The sequence below is a fragment of the Hyla sarda genome, chromosome 5, assembly GCF_029499605.1.
Source record: "Hyla sarda isolate aHylSar1 chromosome 5, aHylSar1.hap1, whole genome shotgun sequence".
NCBI lineage: Eukaryota > Metazoa > Chordata > Amphibia > Anura > Hylidae > Hyla > Hyla sarda.
The window spans coordinates 144,383,629-144,402,800 of NC_079193.1; the positions used below are offsets into that span (position 1 = coordinate 144,383,629).

At 44.0% G+C, this 19,172-nt stretch overlaps 1 protein-coding gene across 2 annotated transcripts in view; it reads left to right on the plus strand.

Annotated features, from left to right (window-relative positions):
* The first annotated feature begins 17,234 nt into the window (after positions 1 to 17,234).
* The window catches only part of NPSR1 (neuropeptide S receptor 1), a 199,996-nt gene continuing 198,058 nt past the window's right edge, over positions 17,235 to 19,172 (plus strand). The window contains exon 1 of one of the 2 annotated variants that reach the window (XM_056520441.1): positions 17,235 to 17,596. In XM_056520441.1, the coding sequence (XP_056376416.1) occupies positions 17,456 to 17,596 (141 nt within the window). In that variant the 5' untranslated portion in view covers positions 17,235 to 17,455. The remainder of the gene's footprint in view (positions 17,597 to 19,172) is intronic. The other variant, XM_056520440.1, reaches the window with a different exon arrangement.

Below are 19,172 nucleotides of genomic sequence, written 5' to 3' on the forward strand. Positions count from 1 at the left end.
CGTATAACACGCACTTTTTAGGCTAAAATTTTTAGCCTAAAGTCTGTGTGCGTGTTATACGCCGATACACCCCCAGGAAATGCAGGGGGAGAGAGGCCGTCGCTGCCCAATTCTCTCCCCCTGCCTTTCTTGGGGTCTAGAGCGCTGCTGTCGGCCCTTCTCACCCCCTGGTTATCGGCGCCGCTGCCCGTTCTATCCCCCTGACTATCGGTGTCGGTGCCGATAGCCAGGGGGAGAGAAGCGGCGCCGACAGCCAGGGGGAGAGAAGGGGCAGCGGCACCCATTGCCGGCGCCGCTGCCCCGTTGCCTCCCCCCATCCCCGGTGGCATAATTACCTGAGTCGGGTCCGCGCTGCTGCAGGCCACCGTCGTGCGTCCCTAGCGTCGTTGCTATGCACGGCGCATAGCACTGACGTCAGTGCGCCGCGCCGTTCAGCGCATAGCAACGACGCCGGGGACGCACGACGGAGGCCTGCAGCAGCGCGGACCCGACTCAGGTAATTATGCCACCGGGGATGGGGGGAGGCAACGGGGCAGCGGCGCCGGCAATGGGTGCCGCTGCCCCTACTCTCCCCCTGGCTGTCGGCGCCGCTTCTCTCCCCCTGGCTATCGGCGCCGGCACCGATAGTCAGGGGGACAGAACGGGCAGCGGCGCCGATAACCAGGGGGTGAGAAGGGCCGGCAGCAGGGCTCTAGACCCCAGGAAAGGCAGGGGGAGAGAAGCGGGCAGCGACGGCCTCTCTCTCCCTGCCTTTTCTGGGGGTATATCGGGGTATACACGTGCACACACGCACCCTCATTTTACCATGGATATTTGGGTAAAAAACTTTTTTTACCCAAATATCCTTGGTAAAATGAGGGTGCCTGTTATAGGCCGGTGCGTGGTATACCCCGATAAATACGGTACTAAGAATAAAAGATGAATTTTGAAATTTAAATTGAAGATTAATGGTAGCTAGTGCTACCATAAAAAAATTTTGGCCACATATATTGGCTGGAGGTGGCTGAATCATGAGAAGACCCTATAGTGGTTGAATGGCACAGCCTAGAGGTGGCTGAAGCATGAGGATATCATATAGTGGCTGAATGGCACAGCCTGGAGGTGGCTGAAGCATGAGGAGACCATATAGTGGCAGAATGGCACAGCCTGGAGGTGGCTGAAGCATGAGGAGACCATTGAAATTTAAGATTTTGAAATTGAAATGTAAGATTTTGAAATTAAAATTTAAGATTTTAAAATTGAAATTTTAGCTAACACTTCCAAGTTTTGGTGTCCCAGGCCCCCGGCGTGTGGGTACAAAGGACCAAATCTAACAAGGATTCACATGTCACATGGCGGCACAATGACAGAGCCTGGAGATGGTAGCATTAGCATGAGGAGACCATAGAGCAGCACAATGACAGAGCCTTGAGGTGGCAGCAGTAGCATGAGGGGCATGCCAACTGAGGGTTGAGTCTGAGGAACCCACCGACTGTTAACTAGGGGTGTCTGTTGTCACTTGGGATGAAGTGGATGACCGAGTGAACCAATCAATCACGCCTGGTGGGTTGCTGGTCGAGACACGACTGCTAGCTGACACCGGGAGCTCAGACCTCTCGCTGCGACTCGGGCTGCCACACGCCCCAACTCTGCTGCGACCTCTGCCTGCGCCTTTTGAATTTAGGCCTCTGCCACTCTACTGTGCACGTCCTGGCATTACTCTGCCTGACATACTTATTGTGTATATGAGGGCAGTACAATACGCTTCACTATGCTTAAAACAGTATTTGTTTAGAACAGCAGCACGTGTGGACTATTGGCTGTCCTTTCATAGATTAACAAATACAAAATAGTACACTACTTAGATTTAGGTATGTGGTATGCACTCTTAAGGGCAGAAAAATGTGCTACAGTACACTTAAAAAAGTATCTGCGTACAACACCAGCCGGTGAGTACTTTTGCCTACACTTTCACAGTATGTAGGCCCTTGACAGATTAACCGGTACAAAATAGTACACTACTTAGATGTACACAGGGCCAGCCTTAGGTGTTCAGACGCCCTGTGCAAGCTAACCTTGTGCCCCCCCTCCCCCCCACCACCACCACCATAAACGTACACAAAGAGGAAAAAAATATTTGTGACAAATATTTTTATATCTAGTAAGTCTCCTGCCCCCTTAATCAGTCCCATGTCCCCCTTCACCAGTCCCCTGCTCCCCTTAATCAGATGCAGTATAGTCCCCCACATTAGGTGCAGTATAGCTCTCCACATTAGGTGCAATATAGTTCCCCCACATTAGGTGCAGTATAGTTCTCCACATTAGATGCAGTATAGCTCTCCACATTAGGTGCAGTATAGTTCCCCCACATTAAATGCAGTATAGTTCCCCACATTAGGTGAAGTATAGTTCCCCCACCTCATTAGGTGCCATATATTTCCGCCACATTAGGTGCAGTATAGTTCTGCCACATTAGGTGCAGTATAGTTCCCCCACATTAGGTGCAGTATAGTTCCCCCACATAAGGTGCCGTATAGTTCCCCACATTAGGTGCAGTATAGTTCCACCACATTAGGTGCAGTATAGTTCTCCACATTAGGTTGGCAGTATAGTTCCCCACATTAGGTGCAGTATAGTCCCCCACATTAGGTAGTAGCAGGTTCCCCACATTAGGTAGAAGTAGGTTCCCCACATTAGGTAGAAGCAGGTTCCCCTAATTAGGTAGAAGCAGGTTCCCCACATGAGGTAGTAGCAGGTTCACCACATTAGGTAAAAGCAGATTCCCTACATTAGGTTGTAGCAGGTTCCCCACATTAGGTAGTAGCAGCTCCCCCCCCCCCCCCCCCGGACTCACACACACAGACGGACAGACACCCACACATGCACGCACACACACACACACACACACACAGACAGACACCCACACATGCACGCACACACACACACACAGACAGACACCCACACATGCACGCACACATACCCACACACACAGACACCCACCCCCACACACACACACACACACCCACACATGCCCACACAGACACACTTACCTGTCCTCCTCTGCATTTCTCTCCGGCGTCGGCCTGACGAGTGACATCACTGACGTCCTCCTGTGCGGGTCTGCGGAGGTACGTCACATGCACGACGTCCCTCTTCAGACTCGGGCCGGCCAGCCAACCAGAGATGCAGAGGAGGGTGGGGTAAGTGAAACCTCCCTGTGTAATTTAGAAAACTGTGCCCTGAAGCGGAATGTGACCCTCCGCATAGGGACACAGTTGAGGGAGGGTAGTGGGAATGGAATGAGAGAGAGCGGCCTTTAAAGCAGGAAACTGTGCGGAGGGTCACATTCCGCTACAGGGCAGTTTTCTTCTTTACACCGGCATTTAGCGCTGCTTGCCCAAAGCAGCGCTAAATGTCTGAAGAAGTTACCTGCCCGGCGCTCGGACTGCACGTTGGGCAATACAAATTACATATACCTGGTGCGAGCTGTGTCGGCCGCCCGGCACCCCTCTTGCTATGGCGGCCTGTGCGGCCGCTCAGCTCGCACACCCCTAAGGCCGGCCCTGGATATACATTTGTGGTATGCACTTATGAGGGCAGAAAAATGTGCGAGACTTCCGGTTCCGGCGCCATGGTGTGAGGTCGCAAGGCGCAGAGGCTCCTCGTTCCTTCCTATTCACTGGCCCAGAATCTGCATATAATTGATCGGACAACTAGCCTCCTTGGTTCCTACGGAGTGGGGAACAGTGTATGGAGCGATATCTGCTCAGAACGGGCCGCTCATCAGCGAGAAAGGGCAAGAAAAAGAGAGTGAACTCACACGTGGCTTCATCAAGCATGGCGGCTTCCCCGGCGTCCAGCGGAGCCTCCTCCCCGGCACATTCCGCGGCAGGTAGAGAGGGCACAGCTGAATGTCCACATATGGCCGGACTGGACTATGACAAATTAGCAGCGGAAGTGGCGAAACGAATAGCACCGAAGGTGCAGGAAATATTGGCGATGACCGTGAACACTGCTATGAGAGACCTGCAATCCTCGGTGACGCAGCAGGAAGGCAGACTCACTTCGCTGGAGGCCAGGTATGAGGAGACAGGTGCAACAGCCGATGCAGCTCTGACCAAGGCATCTATGATAGAAAATGAATGTAAACGTCTGAGGGACAAGATAGATGACCTAGAAAATAGGTCCCGCAGAAACAATTTGCGCATTGTGGGTATCCCAGAATCTGTGCCAGGTCCCCAGCTTTTACGCTTCTGTGAGGACACTTTACCAGAGTTGTTGGGACTGCGCTCCTACTGCAAAGTGGAACGGGCACACCGGGTGGGCCCAGATTTGAGAGCGGCACCTGAACGATCCGGCTCTCATGGCAGAGACTTGCGGAACAGACCTAGACAGGTCATAGTAAAATATCTGGACTTCACTGACAAAGTGGCCCTGCTCCGCACTTTCCGGAAAAGACGTGAAGATCTTACATTTGAGGGTGCCAGATTACTACTGTTCGGAGACTACTCAGCCGAAGTTGCGAGGAAAAGAAAACTATTTGCACCAATTTGCACTGCACTGCACAAACGAGGCATCCGTTTCGCACTACTTTTTCCGGCTGTCTTGAAAGTTTTCCCGGTCAATGGCCCAGTAACTACCTACCTTACTCCTGAGCAGGCGGAGTCGGATCTTCGGGACAACAGAACGGACCGTTCTTCGACAGACAGATCTCCAGCAGCAAAGACTCGGGATCCAGGAAGTTCCCCTTCACATACCGCCAACTTGGAGAATGGTATGCAACCCTCGTCTTCTCCCACGGCAGCAGATGTTCCATGGTTTGCGGCCCCGAGGGACCAGAGACGCCGCCGATCCTCATTACCAGATAAGTGAGGAGGGAGGGCTGCCACTTATGTTGCTTCTTACTGTGGGTCCCTAGGGAGACTTGACCTGTCATTACAACCGTTGACTTATCTGGTTTGGGGACTTCATCGAGACTCTGAACTTCTACTATGTTTATACCCTACTAGACGCCAAGATCAATTGTCCCTCTTGCGCACTGATCTCCCTTGGTTATCGAATTATCCTAACTGATGTGCTCGGATTCCACAATCATGACACTGGCGCTGGCTTCTTGTAGAGCCTATCTAAAAAGGGATACTGGTCCTTAGTGACCCGCAAGACCTCCTGTGAGAACTGAATATAGCTCACTGTTTCGCTTTTCCGCCTAGAGGGACATAGTTATATTGTGGGTTACATGCTATTGTGGTCCTATGCTCCTTTGTTGTGTCGCTACTTATGCCTATTTTTATTTTTTTTTTCTTTCTCCTTTCTGCTTCCTTCTTGTCCCTTCTCACTACCTGCCTTACCCACCCTTCCTTTCCTTCCTCCCTCTCCCCTCGACCCCTTCTTTTCCCTTTTTCTTAAACGCCCTCCTCATCATACGTTTCCTTTTACTTCCCGTCTATTGCTCTCCCTTTCTTACTTTCCCCCCTTCCACTGATCTTCTATCGTATCTATTCCTTTTTTTTTTTTTTGCGACTTTCCCTCCCTTCTCTCTCTTTTCTCCTGACCTTTTGCCCTCCCTTCCTCTTTGATTCCTTCTTCTCCCTCTCCCCTATTTCTCTCTCCTCCTTCCTTCCCCTCTCATTATGTGTTGCTCTGTCCAACTGGACTCCTTAGTGGGTGAAGGAGACTATCCCTGCGGTGACGGTCATATACAATATCTGACCCATGTCTCCGCCATTATTCTTAATTGTTTTAACAGTGTTCACCATACTTCAGTGTGATTGTTTTTGTAGACACAGCCCCCTCGATACTAGGCCCTTTGCATTCGGAGGAGCTGATTGCCGATGGTTGTTTATCTGTGATGGAAGTTGTGCACTCGCACCATGGGATGAGGGAAGTCAAGGGAGTGAAGGGTGTCCCTACTGTAGATGGTCCTGTGGGACACTCGCTCATTGTTTCGTTTATTTTGGGTTGTTTGTTTATGAGGGGGGGGGAGGGGGGAGGGATTATCGCATCTACTACATATCTGTGTGTAAGACTTAGTGCACCGCAGAATTACTTATACCTATTAGAACCACTTTATGAGAGTAATATCCTGGAATATTAAGGGCTTGCGGTCCCCCCAAAAACGAAGTCAGGTACTTCGGCACTTGAGGAAACTTTCCCCAGATGTGGTGTTCTTACAGGAGACGCACCTGGAGGAAACTGACTTCTTCAGGATGCGCAAATGGTGGGTAGGGAGAGTAATTGGCTCACCCTCAGTAGACCGCAAAGCAGGCGTCCTGATACTGTTTCATAAAAATTTTGCATACAAATTAATTTCTATACGGCACGATTCAGTGGGGAGAATGTGTACAGCCGTTATTAAGCAAGCTGACGAGTTCATAGAACTACATAACATTTATGGCCCTAATGGGGATGATGGGACGTTCTTTACTAATATGTCTGGCACCATAATGCACTCTTCTGTTTCCCATAAAATTGTAGCTGAAGATTTCAACGCGGTGATGCATGCTCGGGAGGACAGACGTAGCAATCGGCAGGTACAACCCTCGCTTAGACTCTATGACACTCTGTTGTATCAGTGTATGTCGCAGCTACACTTGACTGATTCCTGGAGACTGTTACACCCTGAGGATCGGGAGTATAGCCATTATTCTTGCTCCCAAGACTCATGGTCTAGACTGGATTATGGCTTTTTATCAGATAGACTGCTTTCTCGACTAGAAAGGGTTCAGTTCACGGAGATGGTGATCTCTGATCATGCCCCTTTACTTATGGACATACAGGATACTTTCCCGAAAGGGACAGATTTTCTCTGGAGATTTCCTAGAGGTCTGGCCAGAGATGAATCTTTTCACTCACTGCTAAAAGGGTGGTGGCTAGAATATTTGAGTAGCAATGAACAGCATTTATCTGAGTCACAGCTGTTCTGGGATACTGCCAAAGTAGTCCTGCGCGGGAGGATCATGGGTTACACTGCTTCCCTGAAAAAACGTATAGCGACCCAACTTAGGGAATTTAGCACCAAACTGCAGGAAGCCTACACTGCTTTCCTAGAATCTTCAAATGCAGATACTAAACAGTCCTGGATAGCTGCCAAGACGGCCTATGAACTCTGGCTGTCCAGGAGAGATGACTTACATCGTCGCTCTTATGAAGCCTCTCTATTCCGTTTCGGAAATAAACCGGGGAAATTGTTGACTAGGTTTGCCAAAGGCACTTTATTTCCATCCCCTATACTAGCGTTAAAGGGAAATGACGGGGTTTTACACACTCACCCTAGGCAGATTAACTCCTTATTACAGCAGCATTTTGAGAAGCTATATTCTGTATCAGACACGCAACCAGCTGTAACTCCAGATTGGCTATTGTCCTTAAATCTACCTACTTTGACTCAGGAAGAACTAGCTTCTCTGAACGCGCCGGTAAGGGAGCTAGAGTTAGAGGGAGCTATAAAGGGTCTGAAAGCCGATAAGGCCCCTGGCCCTGACGGGTTTAATGGGGATTTCTACAAGATACTGAAACAAGAAGTTTCACCGATATTACTGACTTTATACAACACTTACTTACAGGGGGCGACCATTCCTACTACGGTAAACACTGCATATATTAAAGTCATCCCGAAGCCAGGCAAGGATCTCACTAACCCCGATGGTTTCAGACCAATCTCACTTATCAACGTAGACCTCAAACTTATCTCCAAGATCATGGCTGACAGGCTGTCCATGGTGCTGCCACGCCTGATTTCCCCTACTCAGGTGGGCTTTGTTAAGCACCGCTCAGCGGTTGCCAATATCCGCAGGTTAATTTCGATATTGAATGATGTTAAATTACGACCCCAACATCATAGATCTGATGCCATCCTATCCATCGACGCTGAGAAAGCATTCGATAATGTATCCTGGAGATGGCTGTGGACGGTACTGGAGAGGATGCATTTCTCGGGTCCATTTTTACAGTACCTCGAAACTCTTTATACCACGCCTATCGCCAGGGTACATACACCAGGCTTTTTGTCGGGTGGCTTTTCCCCACAAAAGGGTACCCGTCAGGGATGTCCCCTATCCCCCCTCTTATTCAACATAGCCATAGAGCCACTGTCCCGCTATTTATCTCTTAATGGGGAGTTTGATGGAATTAAGGTCGGCACCATCTCCGTGACCCATGCATTATATGCTGATGACCTATTGATTTTCCTGGGTAATCCCAATAGAGACCTGACGGGGATTTTCAGAGTTCTGAAGGAGTTCGGGGATCTATCTGGTTTTAGAGTGAATATATCTAAGAGCATTCTGTTTGACCTCTCTCCTCCCGAGCATGCCCTCCGGACGTCCTCCCTACGTCTGCCTGTGCAGGTGACTAGACAACAATTTAAGTATTTAGGTATTGAAATAGGAAGAACGGCTCATTCATTATACACTTTAAATTACCCCCCTTTGTTTCATAAGCTGAAGCAGGAATTATCAAGGTGGATTACATTGCCTCTCCCTATGCTGGCACGGTGTCATCTTTTGAAAATGCTTACCTTTTCCAAATTGTTATATCCACTACAAACCATCCCAATGCTACTGAAACACTCTGACGTTTCTAGCTTGACGCCTGCATTTACCAAGTTTGTGTGGTCCAACAAACGGCCGCGTATAGCCCTGCGCAAATTAATGTTGCCCAAAGAGAGTGGAGGAGTAGGTTTCCCGGACTTGAGACACTATAATCTTACTTGTGTATTTAGGCACTGTGTAGATTGGGTACGTGGTGACAATCAATACTCGAATTATGACCTTGAGTCTGCCCTCGTTTCCCCTTGGTCTCTGAACGCGCTGCTTCATACTGCGTACGGGGCCATTCCGAAGGAACTCAAAGGTACCCTGATTGTGAGAGACACCGTGGCAGCATGGAAGGCTTGTAGGAAGGCCTTAGACTTACCAATCTTCTAAAAATAAACATATGCCCCTTTGGACACACCCGGAATTCAAGTTAGGGAGTAGTAATGCAATGTTCGGGACATGGAAGAGAGCGGGCATACATAGGGTGGGCTCTTTATTTCATGATTCCGAAAATAGATACCTTACCTTTGCGGAAATATGCACCAAATTCTCCTTGAGTAAGAGTCACTTCCTTCCATACTCTCAGGTCATGGGATTCCTTAAGCCCCGACTGCGGGATGTGTCGAAGGAAAGGACCCAGACTACCTTTGACTCCTTAATAACTGCTGACACTCCTAGTCACTCTTTGTCCCACCTCTACCGCTTTATAACACTAAAGGGCGTTGAGGTGACGAGTGCTACACTGTTCTCCTATTGGGAGAGGAAGTTGGATAAAGATAATTTAACAGGTGACATTTTGAAAGGTTGGCTTAAGGTCAGGAAAGCAGTGATTAATGAAACATGGAGGGAAACACAATTTAAAATAATCCACCATGCTACTTATGGTTTCAACCTACCTAAAACCCCCACTTACCCAGACCGGATAGATTGCTGCCCTAACTGTGACGCTCCGCTGACAGACCTGTTACATGGTTTGATCATGTGCCCACGTGTGCAATCCTTCTGGAGCTCGCTCTCGATGTACATATCAACAACAACCCATTTATCCCTACCTTATAATACTCAGTTGCTATTATTACATATAGAGCCAGAAGGGACGAAGGTGTCATTGTTGTTACATCTCATCATACTGGTTGCAAAAAGATGTCTCTTGAATCATTGGCTTACGCCTGATATGCCTGCAATCACTGAGGTGATACAGTCGGTTAAGAAATATATGTTTTATGATCTTGCAGAAGTTAGGCAAAGGGGTTCTTTAAAAAATGGAAACTGTTTGTTACACATTTCTTGTCAGAAGCTGAGATGCGAGAGGTGATTACACCCTTTCGCGACACCACATGGTATTTGTCGCACAGTGTAGCAGGCACGTTGGGCAGATTAAATATTCTGGAAGATAGGTAGCCAAACTGTACCGTTTTGTACACATGGGATAAGGGGGACCGTGTATAGTTTCTACTTAGGTGATGAATACTCTTAAGAGATGGTAAATATGATAGGTGCAGGAAGTACAGGCCTAGGAAGTATATCGGTTTGATGTGAGGCCTCACATCAGACATTCCCTGAGGTACTGGAATTTTAGTGATGTGATAGTTGGGATTGGGGGGAGGGTGGGAGGGGGAGGGGGGGGATGTTCTGCTACTATCTGTAATTCGCATGTTCGTATTGAAACTTTGTTCTATGATATGTTTAATGTCACGTCTGATGATACTCAGACGGTTGTGGAAGTTTGTAAATTCAAATAAAAAGATGTTTGAAAAAAAAAAAAAATGTGCTACAGTACGCTTAAAAATGCATATTTTTACCTGTCTCCCAGATTCCAAAATTCCTTTAGAATCAGAAAATGTCAGACTACCACCTGACATTCAAAATAAGAAAATGATACATACATTCTCTGAAGAAAAGGATCCTTCATTAGATGACAATGTGAGTATTGTGTGCTCCAGTGACATTAGCTCATCGGAGGAAAAGGAAAACATGATACAACTTAATTCTGCAACTGAAGAACAACAGCAAAGAATGAAAGCCTACTGAAACTGAGGAACTTCAAAATGTTAAATCTACCACCTGGAATAGTCAGTCAATTCCAACAGCCGGTGGTCAGTATCCACAGTTCCCTGTTTCTGCTAGTCTTTGGCAATATTCCTTTTATTACTGGTATCAACATGGCAATAATGCTGGGAGAGTACCCACATGTTTCCTACAATACACAGTCAACCAATCCTTATAATCAGTCATCTGCATTTGCAGTGCCAAATTCCTATAATACAAAAAAGCCTTAGGCTGGGTTCACACTACGTTTTTAAACTACGGTTCCCGCATACATTTTCTATCAAAAACCGTATGGGGAAAAAAAACGGATGGAACAGTATGGGAAAAAGTTAACCGTATGGGTTTTTAAACAGTATACTGTTTTTAAAAGTGCATACTGTTCCGTCCATTTTTGTAGAAAAAAAACCCATACGATTTTGAAAATGTTGTCCATTTTTAATGGGATGGGTCTTGGGTGGGGACTTTAGGATTCAAATGCGCATTTGCAAAGTAAAAACATATACATTTTTCCCGTATGGAACCGTATACATGTGCGTTTCCCATTGACGTCCATGTTTAAAAAAACGTATGCGGTTGCAGTACGGTTTTTAAACCGGAGACAAAATCGTGGCACAACACTAGCAGTACACAACAGTGCTGCAGCACACAGTCGCTGTGTAATAAACCCAAAATCGCACTCCCTCACAAACTATTAGGAATGGACTGCTGGGTATGTATTATAGCATCTACAGTCTAGTAAAAAAAGCAGACCATTTGTTGTGGAACAAAGAGGGCAGAAAAATGTTATACAGTATGCTTAAGAAAAGGAATTTTAGTAAAACACCAGGCGGTGATTACTTTTGCCTGGACTTTCACAGTATCTAGGTCCTTGACAGATTAACAGGTACATCATAGTACACTACTTAGATGTACCTATGTGGTATGCACTTATGATGGCAGAATATGTGCTACAGTACGCTTAAAATCACAAATTTTTGTAAAACACCAGCTGGTGATTACTTTTGCCTGGACTTTCACAGTATCTGGGCCCCTTCACAGATTAACATGTACAAAATAGTACACTACTTAGTTGGACATATGTGGTATGCACTTATGAGGGCAGAAAAATGCACTATAGTACACTTAAAATACAGAATTTAAGTAAAACACCAGCCAGTGATTATTTTTGGCTGTCCTTTCACAGTATATAGGCCCATGACAGATAAACATGTACAAAATAGTACCCCACTTAGATGTAGGTATGTGGTATTCATTTATGAGGGCTGAAACATGCGCTACTGTATGCTTCAAAAATAATTTGAGTAAAAACCAGCCTGTGATTACTTTTGGCTGTCCTTTCGCAGTATGTAGGCCCTTTACAGATTAACAGGTACAAAACAGTACACCACAGTACATAAAAAAAATTTGCCCACAACACCAGCAGTACACAACAATGCTGCAGCTCACAGTCACTGTGTACTAAACCCAAAATTGCAAAAAGACTCTCTCTCAAATACTATTAGGAATGGGTATTGCTGGGTATGGATTATACTGTCTACAGACTAGTATAACCAGCAGACCAGTTGTTGTAAAACAAAGACACAGATTTGCCCTAAAAAGTTATTTTTACCTGCTCTGAAAACATTACTGCAGCTGAGGCAACACAGAACTCTCTGTAATACAATGCTCTTCACAGTGACTGAGGGGTTAATCGCTGCAGTAAGAATTAATTTCTGTGCAAAAATGCTGTGCTCTGTGTCCTACAGGAGGCTGAGATGAAAAAGACGTGAAAAGCTGCTGCAACAAGCTCTTTTGTGTAACACACACAGTGATGTCCGTCCTATCTCTCTGCAGTGTAATGAATGAAATGACGAGCCGGAAAATATATTTGGCTATGACATCACAGGGGTGACTGGCTGCTGATAGGCTGCATCCTGCATGTGATTCAGGGTCATCCCACCTACCTGCCTACCGCCTTGCCTTCCCACCTTCCCAATGTTCCTTGCCCCATGTACTGACATGTGGATCCACCATTCTAGATGCCCTGGAGCCTGGACCACAGTAAATGGAGTTTAATGAAGCATTTTGCACAATAGAATCACTGCGATATTCGCATTCGTTGCAAATTGAATTTTTCATGAAATTCATAACAAATTTGGGTTCGTCAGCTTCGATTTGCTCATCTCTATTTGCCATCATAAGGTTCACGTACTCAATGTGTTAAAGAGTGACCTCTCAGTCCATATACTGGATATTTATCTTCTACTAGCTGAGTACCCGACATTGCCCGGTTTTTCCTTCCTAATCCTTGTTGTGGAGGAAAATCAGCAGAGGAAGCTTTTGACTTCATATCCTGTCCTCATATATTGTTGTCATTTCCCAACCCGATATCCCGACCTCCTATCCCGACCTCTCATCCTGTCCTCCCATCCTGTCCTCCTATCTCGACCTCCTATCTCGACCTCCTATCCCGTCATCCTATCCCGTCCTCCTATCTCGACCTCCTATCCCTTCCTCCTATCCTGTCCTCCTATCTCGACCTCATATCCCGAACTCCTATCCGACCTCCTATCCCGTCCTCCTATCTCTACCTCCTATCCCTTCCTCCTATCTAGACCTCCTATCCCGACCTCCTATCCCGTCCTCATATCCCATCCTCCCATTCCGTCCTCCTATCCCGTCCTCCTATCTCGACCTCCTATCCCGTCCTCATATCTTGACCTCCTATCTCAACCTCCTATCCCGACCTCCTATCTCGACCTCCTATCCTGACCTACTATCCCGTCCTCCTATATCGACCTCCTATCCAGACCTCCTATCCCGTCCTCCTGTCTCGACCTCCTAATGTCGACCTCCTATCTCGACCTCCTATCCCGACCTCCTATCCCGACCTGCTATCCCGACCCGTAATATGTGTACCAGGTATTGAAATATCTCCAGCCGTACAGAAGTTGTGTGAGAACATACATTTCCCATTGATTTGCATGGGACTTTAAACAAAAACCCTGACCATCACAAATTGGGGTAGTTAAGGGTTAAATTAACCATCCTATATTTTAAGTGGACATATAAGTAATATGTGACCAAGTATTATTAAAATATCTCCAGCTGTTTGGAAGTAATGCAGTAACATATAGTTCACATAGACTTGTATGGGACTTAAAAAAAAAAAAAACAACAAATGGGGGGTGAGTAAGGGTTAAATTACCTATCCTATGTTTGTTGTTGACATATAAGTAACATGTGTGCCAAGTTTCATGATAATATCTTTAGCCGTTTGGATGTGATGCTGAAACATACACACATACATACATACATACACACACACACACACACACAAACACACACACACATTGGACATTGGCCCAGATTTATCAAACTGTGTGACAGAAAAAATAGAGAAATTTCCCCACAGCAACCAATCACAGCTCAGCTTTCACTTTACCAGAGCTCGTTAGCTGAGCTGTGATTGGTTGCTGGGGGAAAATTTCTCTATTTTTTCTGTTACACAGTTTGATAAATCTGGGCCATTGAGTTTTATATATATAGATTGGAATCACCAAAAATTCCTGTGATAACAATTGGGATACAACATAGGATATTGATTTATATCACAGTTCACACAGTGCGATAGGACTGAGCGGTCACTCTTTAACACATTGAGTGCGTGGACCTAATGACAGCGACCAACAATTGTCTATATAGAATCTTTTTGATACTACCTTTTGTGGTTTTGTGTATGTTTAAGAGCACATTAAAAGTTATGTTTTAGAGGTTCCTTTTTGGTCAATATTGTTTGTTACATAGAAGTACCATTTGTGCTGCATTAATAAGGTGATAAAAATATAGGTACGGTGGTATATTTAAAGTGTGTACATGCTAAATATTTGATAGGCGAGATCGGGGACGGCCACATGCTATAGTGATAAATAAATAATGTGAACTTAATACACAAATATAGTTTTAAAGGGGAATATAAGGATATGACCTATTCTTAGGGATTCATTGGAGAAAAGTTTAGGTATATATGATAGATAAGAAATAGATAAATATAAATAGGAGGGACCAGGCTAATATAGGTGATAAGATTAATGATAAGGGGGGGGGTTGTTGGGTTGTTTTGGGATATGCACATAGAAGGGAGTGGGCAGGGCTAGTGTGGGTCTCACCCTAAATGACCTTAACAGATAACCCTACCTATCTAAAATGCAGAGAACCCGCCCTAAAAAGAGCAACCCCACCCAGAACCTGTCCCTACTATTAAACCCTACTTATCAATCGCAAAGCACCCGCCCTAAAAAGGGCGACCCTTTCAGGAACCTATCCCTATTCAGAATACCCTGTTGTACCCTAACAAGGGGAGTGTAACCTAAGTGGATTTTTAGCCCATATAGGAAAATAATGTGACCAAACCACGCCCACCACATGACGTAGAGAGAGAATAAGAGATAGAGGACAACAGGAAAGAAGGGATGGGCGAGCCTGTGATTGACAGAGTAATCAAACTGTCCCTTTATCTTATGACAGTGAATATCAAATTTGTAAAATATTTGTAAAATAGCCCCAAAGGTCCTTTTTTACTCCTCTTCCCTAAGAAGGTGTTTAGTTAGACCGTTTGTGGCCCATGTTCCTTTCTTATTATTGTTATAGGGATGGTAATGTTTAAATTTGTTTTTATATTTATTAGAAGAATGTATTCTTTAGGTTTCCATTTTTTGGAATGGCTCTACTAGCAGTGTAGGGGATCCATAGATGTAGAGTTCTCACTTATCTGAGTATTCCCAGAGTTTGTTAGATTGTCCAATCCCTTTATATCAGTTTTTTCTTTCAACCAATATTTGATATTCCCATTCTTATAGATAGTCAGTGCGGTCACATAATAATTTCTTACTTTTCTTGTCAAGAAAATCACGTTCAAAGGTTGATATATGTGTAGAAAGTAACCACTCTGACTGAAAGAATTGTGGATGATCAGCAAACCTTTCTAGATTCAGTTGTTTACTGATGGTCATATCAGCATCATTAGTGAGTTTCTCACATAACCTCATTAACATCCCTTTAGAACATTCATGCAAATATGTTTCCCAATCTTTTGTAAAATGGAGATCAGTTAAAAAGAGCCACTTCTGACATGCAAACCTCTGAGGATAATATCTTCATTTAGATAAATAGTCAGAAATGTTAACCACAAATAATGTTTTACCTAATTTTTCATAGATTTCTCCAGATCAAAAAAAATTCTAGAAAGTTCTTCCCTAGAAATGGCCATAGACTCACCATTCCCCAGAGTAGAGGAAACTAGAGGAAGTTGGACAGTACATGTATACTGAGAAATAAGTTCATCTCTTTTGGATAGTCAATTCCAGAGTAATTCCACTTTACACTCCTCAACAGCTTGAATGGGAGGTGACCAATGTGCGAAAACAGAAATACACAACACCATAGCACCAGTAGACAGGAATCCAATGGACCTCTATCAGAAATGAAGTCTCTTTAAAGAGTCAACTCCAGCTAAGGATTATATCCAACAAATATATGTATAAAACAAAGAAAAACACAGAGCGCCACATAGGATGATGACGTCCAGTATCTGATGCATTTAGGGTATGAAGACTACAGAGTGTTCACCTGTGAGGGTTGTGGTGAAGCCACAACACTTATATGTGCCAATCAATCCCACTCCGGGGAGAAGACAACCAAGATGTGCAGCATAGGGGGCATAGACTGGTGAGTTGCCACAAAACTAACCAGAATGAAATCAGGAATAAAAGAAAGAAAAACTTGCCACCCAATCCACCTTTTTCATAATGGTGGCCAAACTACGAGTCCCTTCTGTATTTGACTTTATGGGCAGCAATGAGCTCAACTGGTCCTAAACATGACACCCTTTATCATATGAATATGTTGTGTAGGAAAGAACGCTTTGGTGTCCAGTGCTGCAGAATTTGAAACATCAAATGGAGAATGGAGCCAGAGGTGGTATCAAAGATCCTCAGCAAGACTGTTTATTAAATATAAAAAAAATATAATAAAGGATGACGCATTTTGGGAGGAGCCCTCCCTTCCTCAGATATTGATCTTGTAACCCGTTGGCATAGCAGCAGTTCCAGGACATCTGTACCCCATTATTGGGGTTATAGGTTCTCTTTCTACTAACTTGAGGTGAGCAGCCACCCACCAGCAAACGCGGGTACTCCCTTCGTTCTATCTGTGGTGCAATTGAGGGTAATACACGAGGCGCTGGTATTGGTCTCTTTTTTTTCCCCCTCTACACAGGTACTCTTTATAATATAATATTTGCATTCATATTCATAGTGCCATTTCTAATTTTTTACAGAACCCTTTTACAGACCCTTTACAGTTTGTCATCATCTAGATACTGTGATCAAAGTGATGTAAATGCTGTATTTTTCTTAATTAAAAAAAGATGTCATATTTGTTGTTTTTTTTTTTTTATTTAATAGTATGTCATTTTATTTTCAACTTGAAGGAGTGGTAAAGCATCATTATGTTATAATAAACATTATACTAGCACATTTTCCAGGAACAAAATGATGTTAGCTTCTTTGAGTCCATTAGAAATGAAATGTACATATATGATCTTCTATGCTGCAGCAGAATACCGTGAGTCATGTTTTGAAATGCATTTTATGTACCTAACATGTGTCAGCTGCACTTCTGGTACAAGTGGCTACCTTTTTGTCCTATTACAGAGCACTGTCTGTCAATATTGACAAGTACAGCTTGAGAGAGGCTTCTGATGCTGCACAAATGAAGCTGTTCTCCAGCTCTATGCCTCAGTTAGCCAGCAGTAGAGCATAGAGACTGTGTTCACGTTTGTCCTTTTCATTTTTCTGCATCGGATTCACTCCAAAGACAGGCTGCGGTTAGCTGCTGCACAGCCAGATCCTGCAATGCAAGTTAGTTTTACTGAACCAAGTGTCAATACAAATGGTAGCACAGGAAGCTCAAATTTCATTATTACATCTTGCTTGTCAACAACTTCATCAACAGATGGGGAAGATGACTGGCAATCCTTCTACACCTCCTTTAAGGTAATATATTTTTGCATTTATATGCGTTTGATACTTTGATTTCGGCATAGAGTGTGATTTATGTGTTTCTTCATTAAGAATTTTACATGGCCATCTGAACAAACTGTCTATTGTTTCAATGAAAGGTTAGATGTTTAGATAACTTTTTACTTAGTATAAAAAAATCACTCTTATAAGTAATACTAGTAACAGCATCTATGTTTAAGAAATAGAGACATTTAGAGTAAATCAGTAATAATATTTGTAGTCTGTGTTTATAATTCAAAATGTAAACATTAATAAAAAGATAAAATTAATAAATACATAAGTAAAAAAAAACAATAAAGAGTAGGAATATTTCATAAATGGCTCATGCAAATCTAAGGGATTTTTTCAGACCTGTAAATAGCTGTTTTATCTTTTCCCTTAATTCTGTAACATTTAAGCAACAAAACTATTGATGTTTATTTAGCTTCATTGTTTTTATTGTCACTATTACTGAACTCCTGAAAGTTTATGTCCCCATACTGTACCAATTTATTCTGCAGTTTCATAAGGAGGCATAAAGAGGTTTTACTCTGTGACCTACTTGGAATCCAAGAGAAAAAATAAGTTTAGTATATTTCACTGGGTGCCATATTACAGACACATTCCCTAGAAGCATTGCTTTTACTGTATTGTAGGATATTTCCATAATTTAAAGCACAACATGTTCTCCCAACCATAACTTTATCATGTGAGCTGACTTAATGAAGTCTAAAAGCTACCTACTACACAAGCTTTCTATAGGAAGGTCAGTTGTGTAAGATACTATAACCCCTTGAGGACCCAGTGATTTTTTATTTTTGCATGTTAATTTTTTTCCTCCTCACTTTTTAATAGCCATATGTCTTAAAATTTTTCATTTACAGGGTTATATGAGGGCTTGTTCTATACAGGAGCAAGGGTACTTTGTAATGACATAACTCACTTTACCACAAAATCTACAGCAAAGCAAAAAAAAAAAAGATCATTTGTAGGGTGAAATAAAAATATAAATGCCAACAGCACAGAGAAAAATGTGGGTGACACTACTGCATAAATGCAATATAGTAGAGTGGAGAATTTAATTATTAATGCGCTAAACACAAGAGGCAGCCATGTGGAGCAAAAAGCACTTAGGGGGTGCAAACTACTGAAAACAGTATCAGTGTTTAAAAGCAAATGCAATGGAAAAAGGAATAGTAGATGCACTCACCCTTTTCAAAGTTACTTTTATTCAATCCATTAAAAACAATCCCACAGAAAGGGAAGAAAGAAAAACTATGGCAGCTGCCGGATCTGCTGCACCAGGCTGTTTCGCAGACACCCTGCTTCCTCTGGCCAGCCAGAAGAAGCAGGGTTTTCGCAAAACAGCTTGTTGCCTGCAGATTCGACAGCTGCCGTAGTCTTTCTTTCTTCCCTTCCTGCTGGATCATTTTTCATGGATTGAATAAAAATAAGATTTTAACAGGGGGAGTGCATATACTATTCTTTTTTCAATTGCAAAAGAATAAATGCAGTATTGCAACTTGTGAGGTGTTTTATTTCTACTCAGTGTACTTTATTCTGCAGTTCA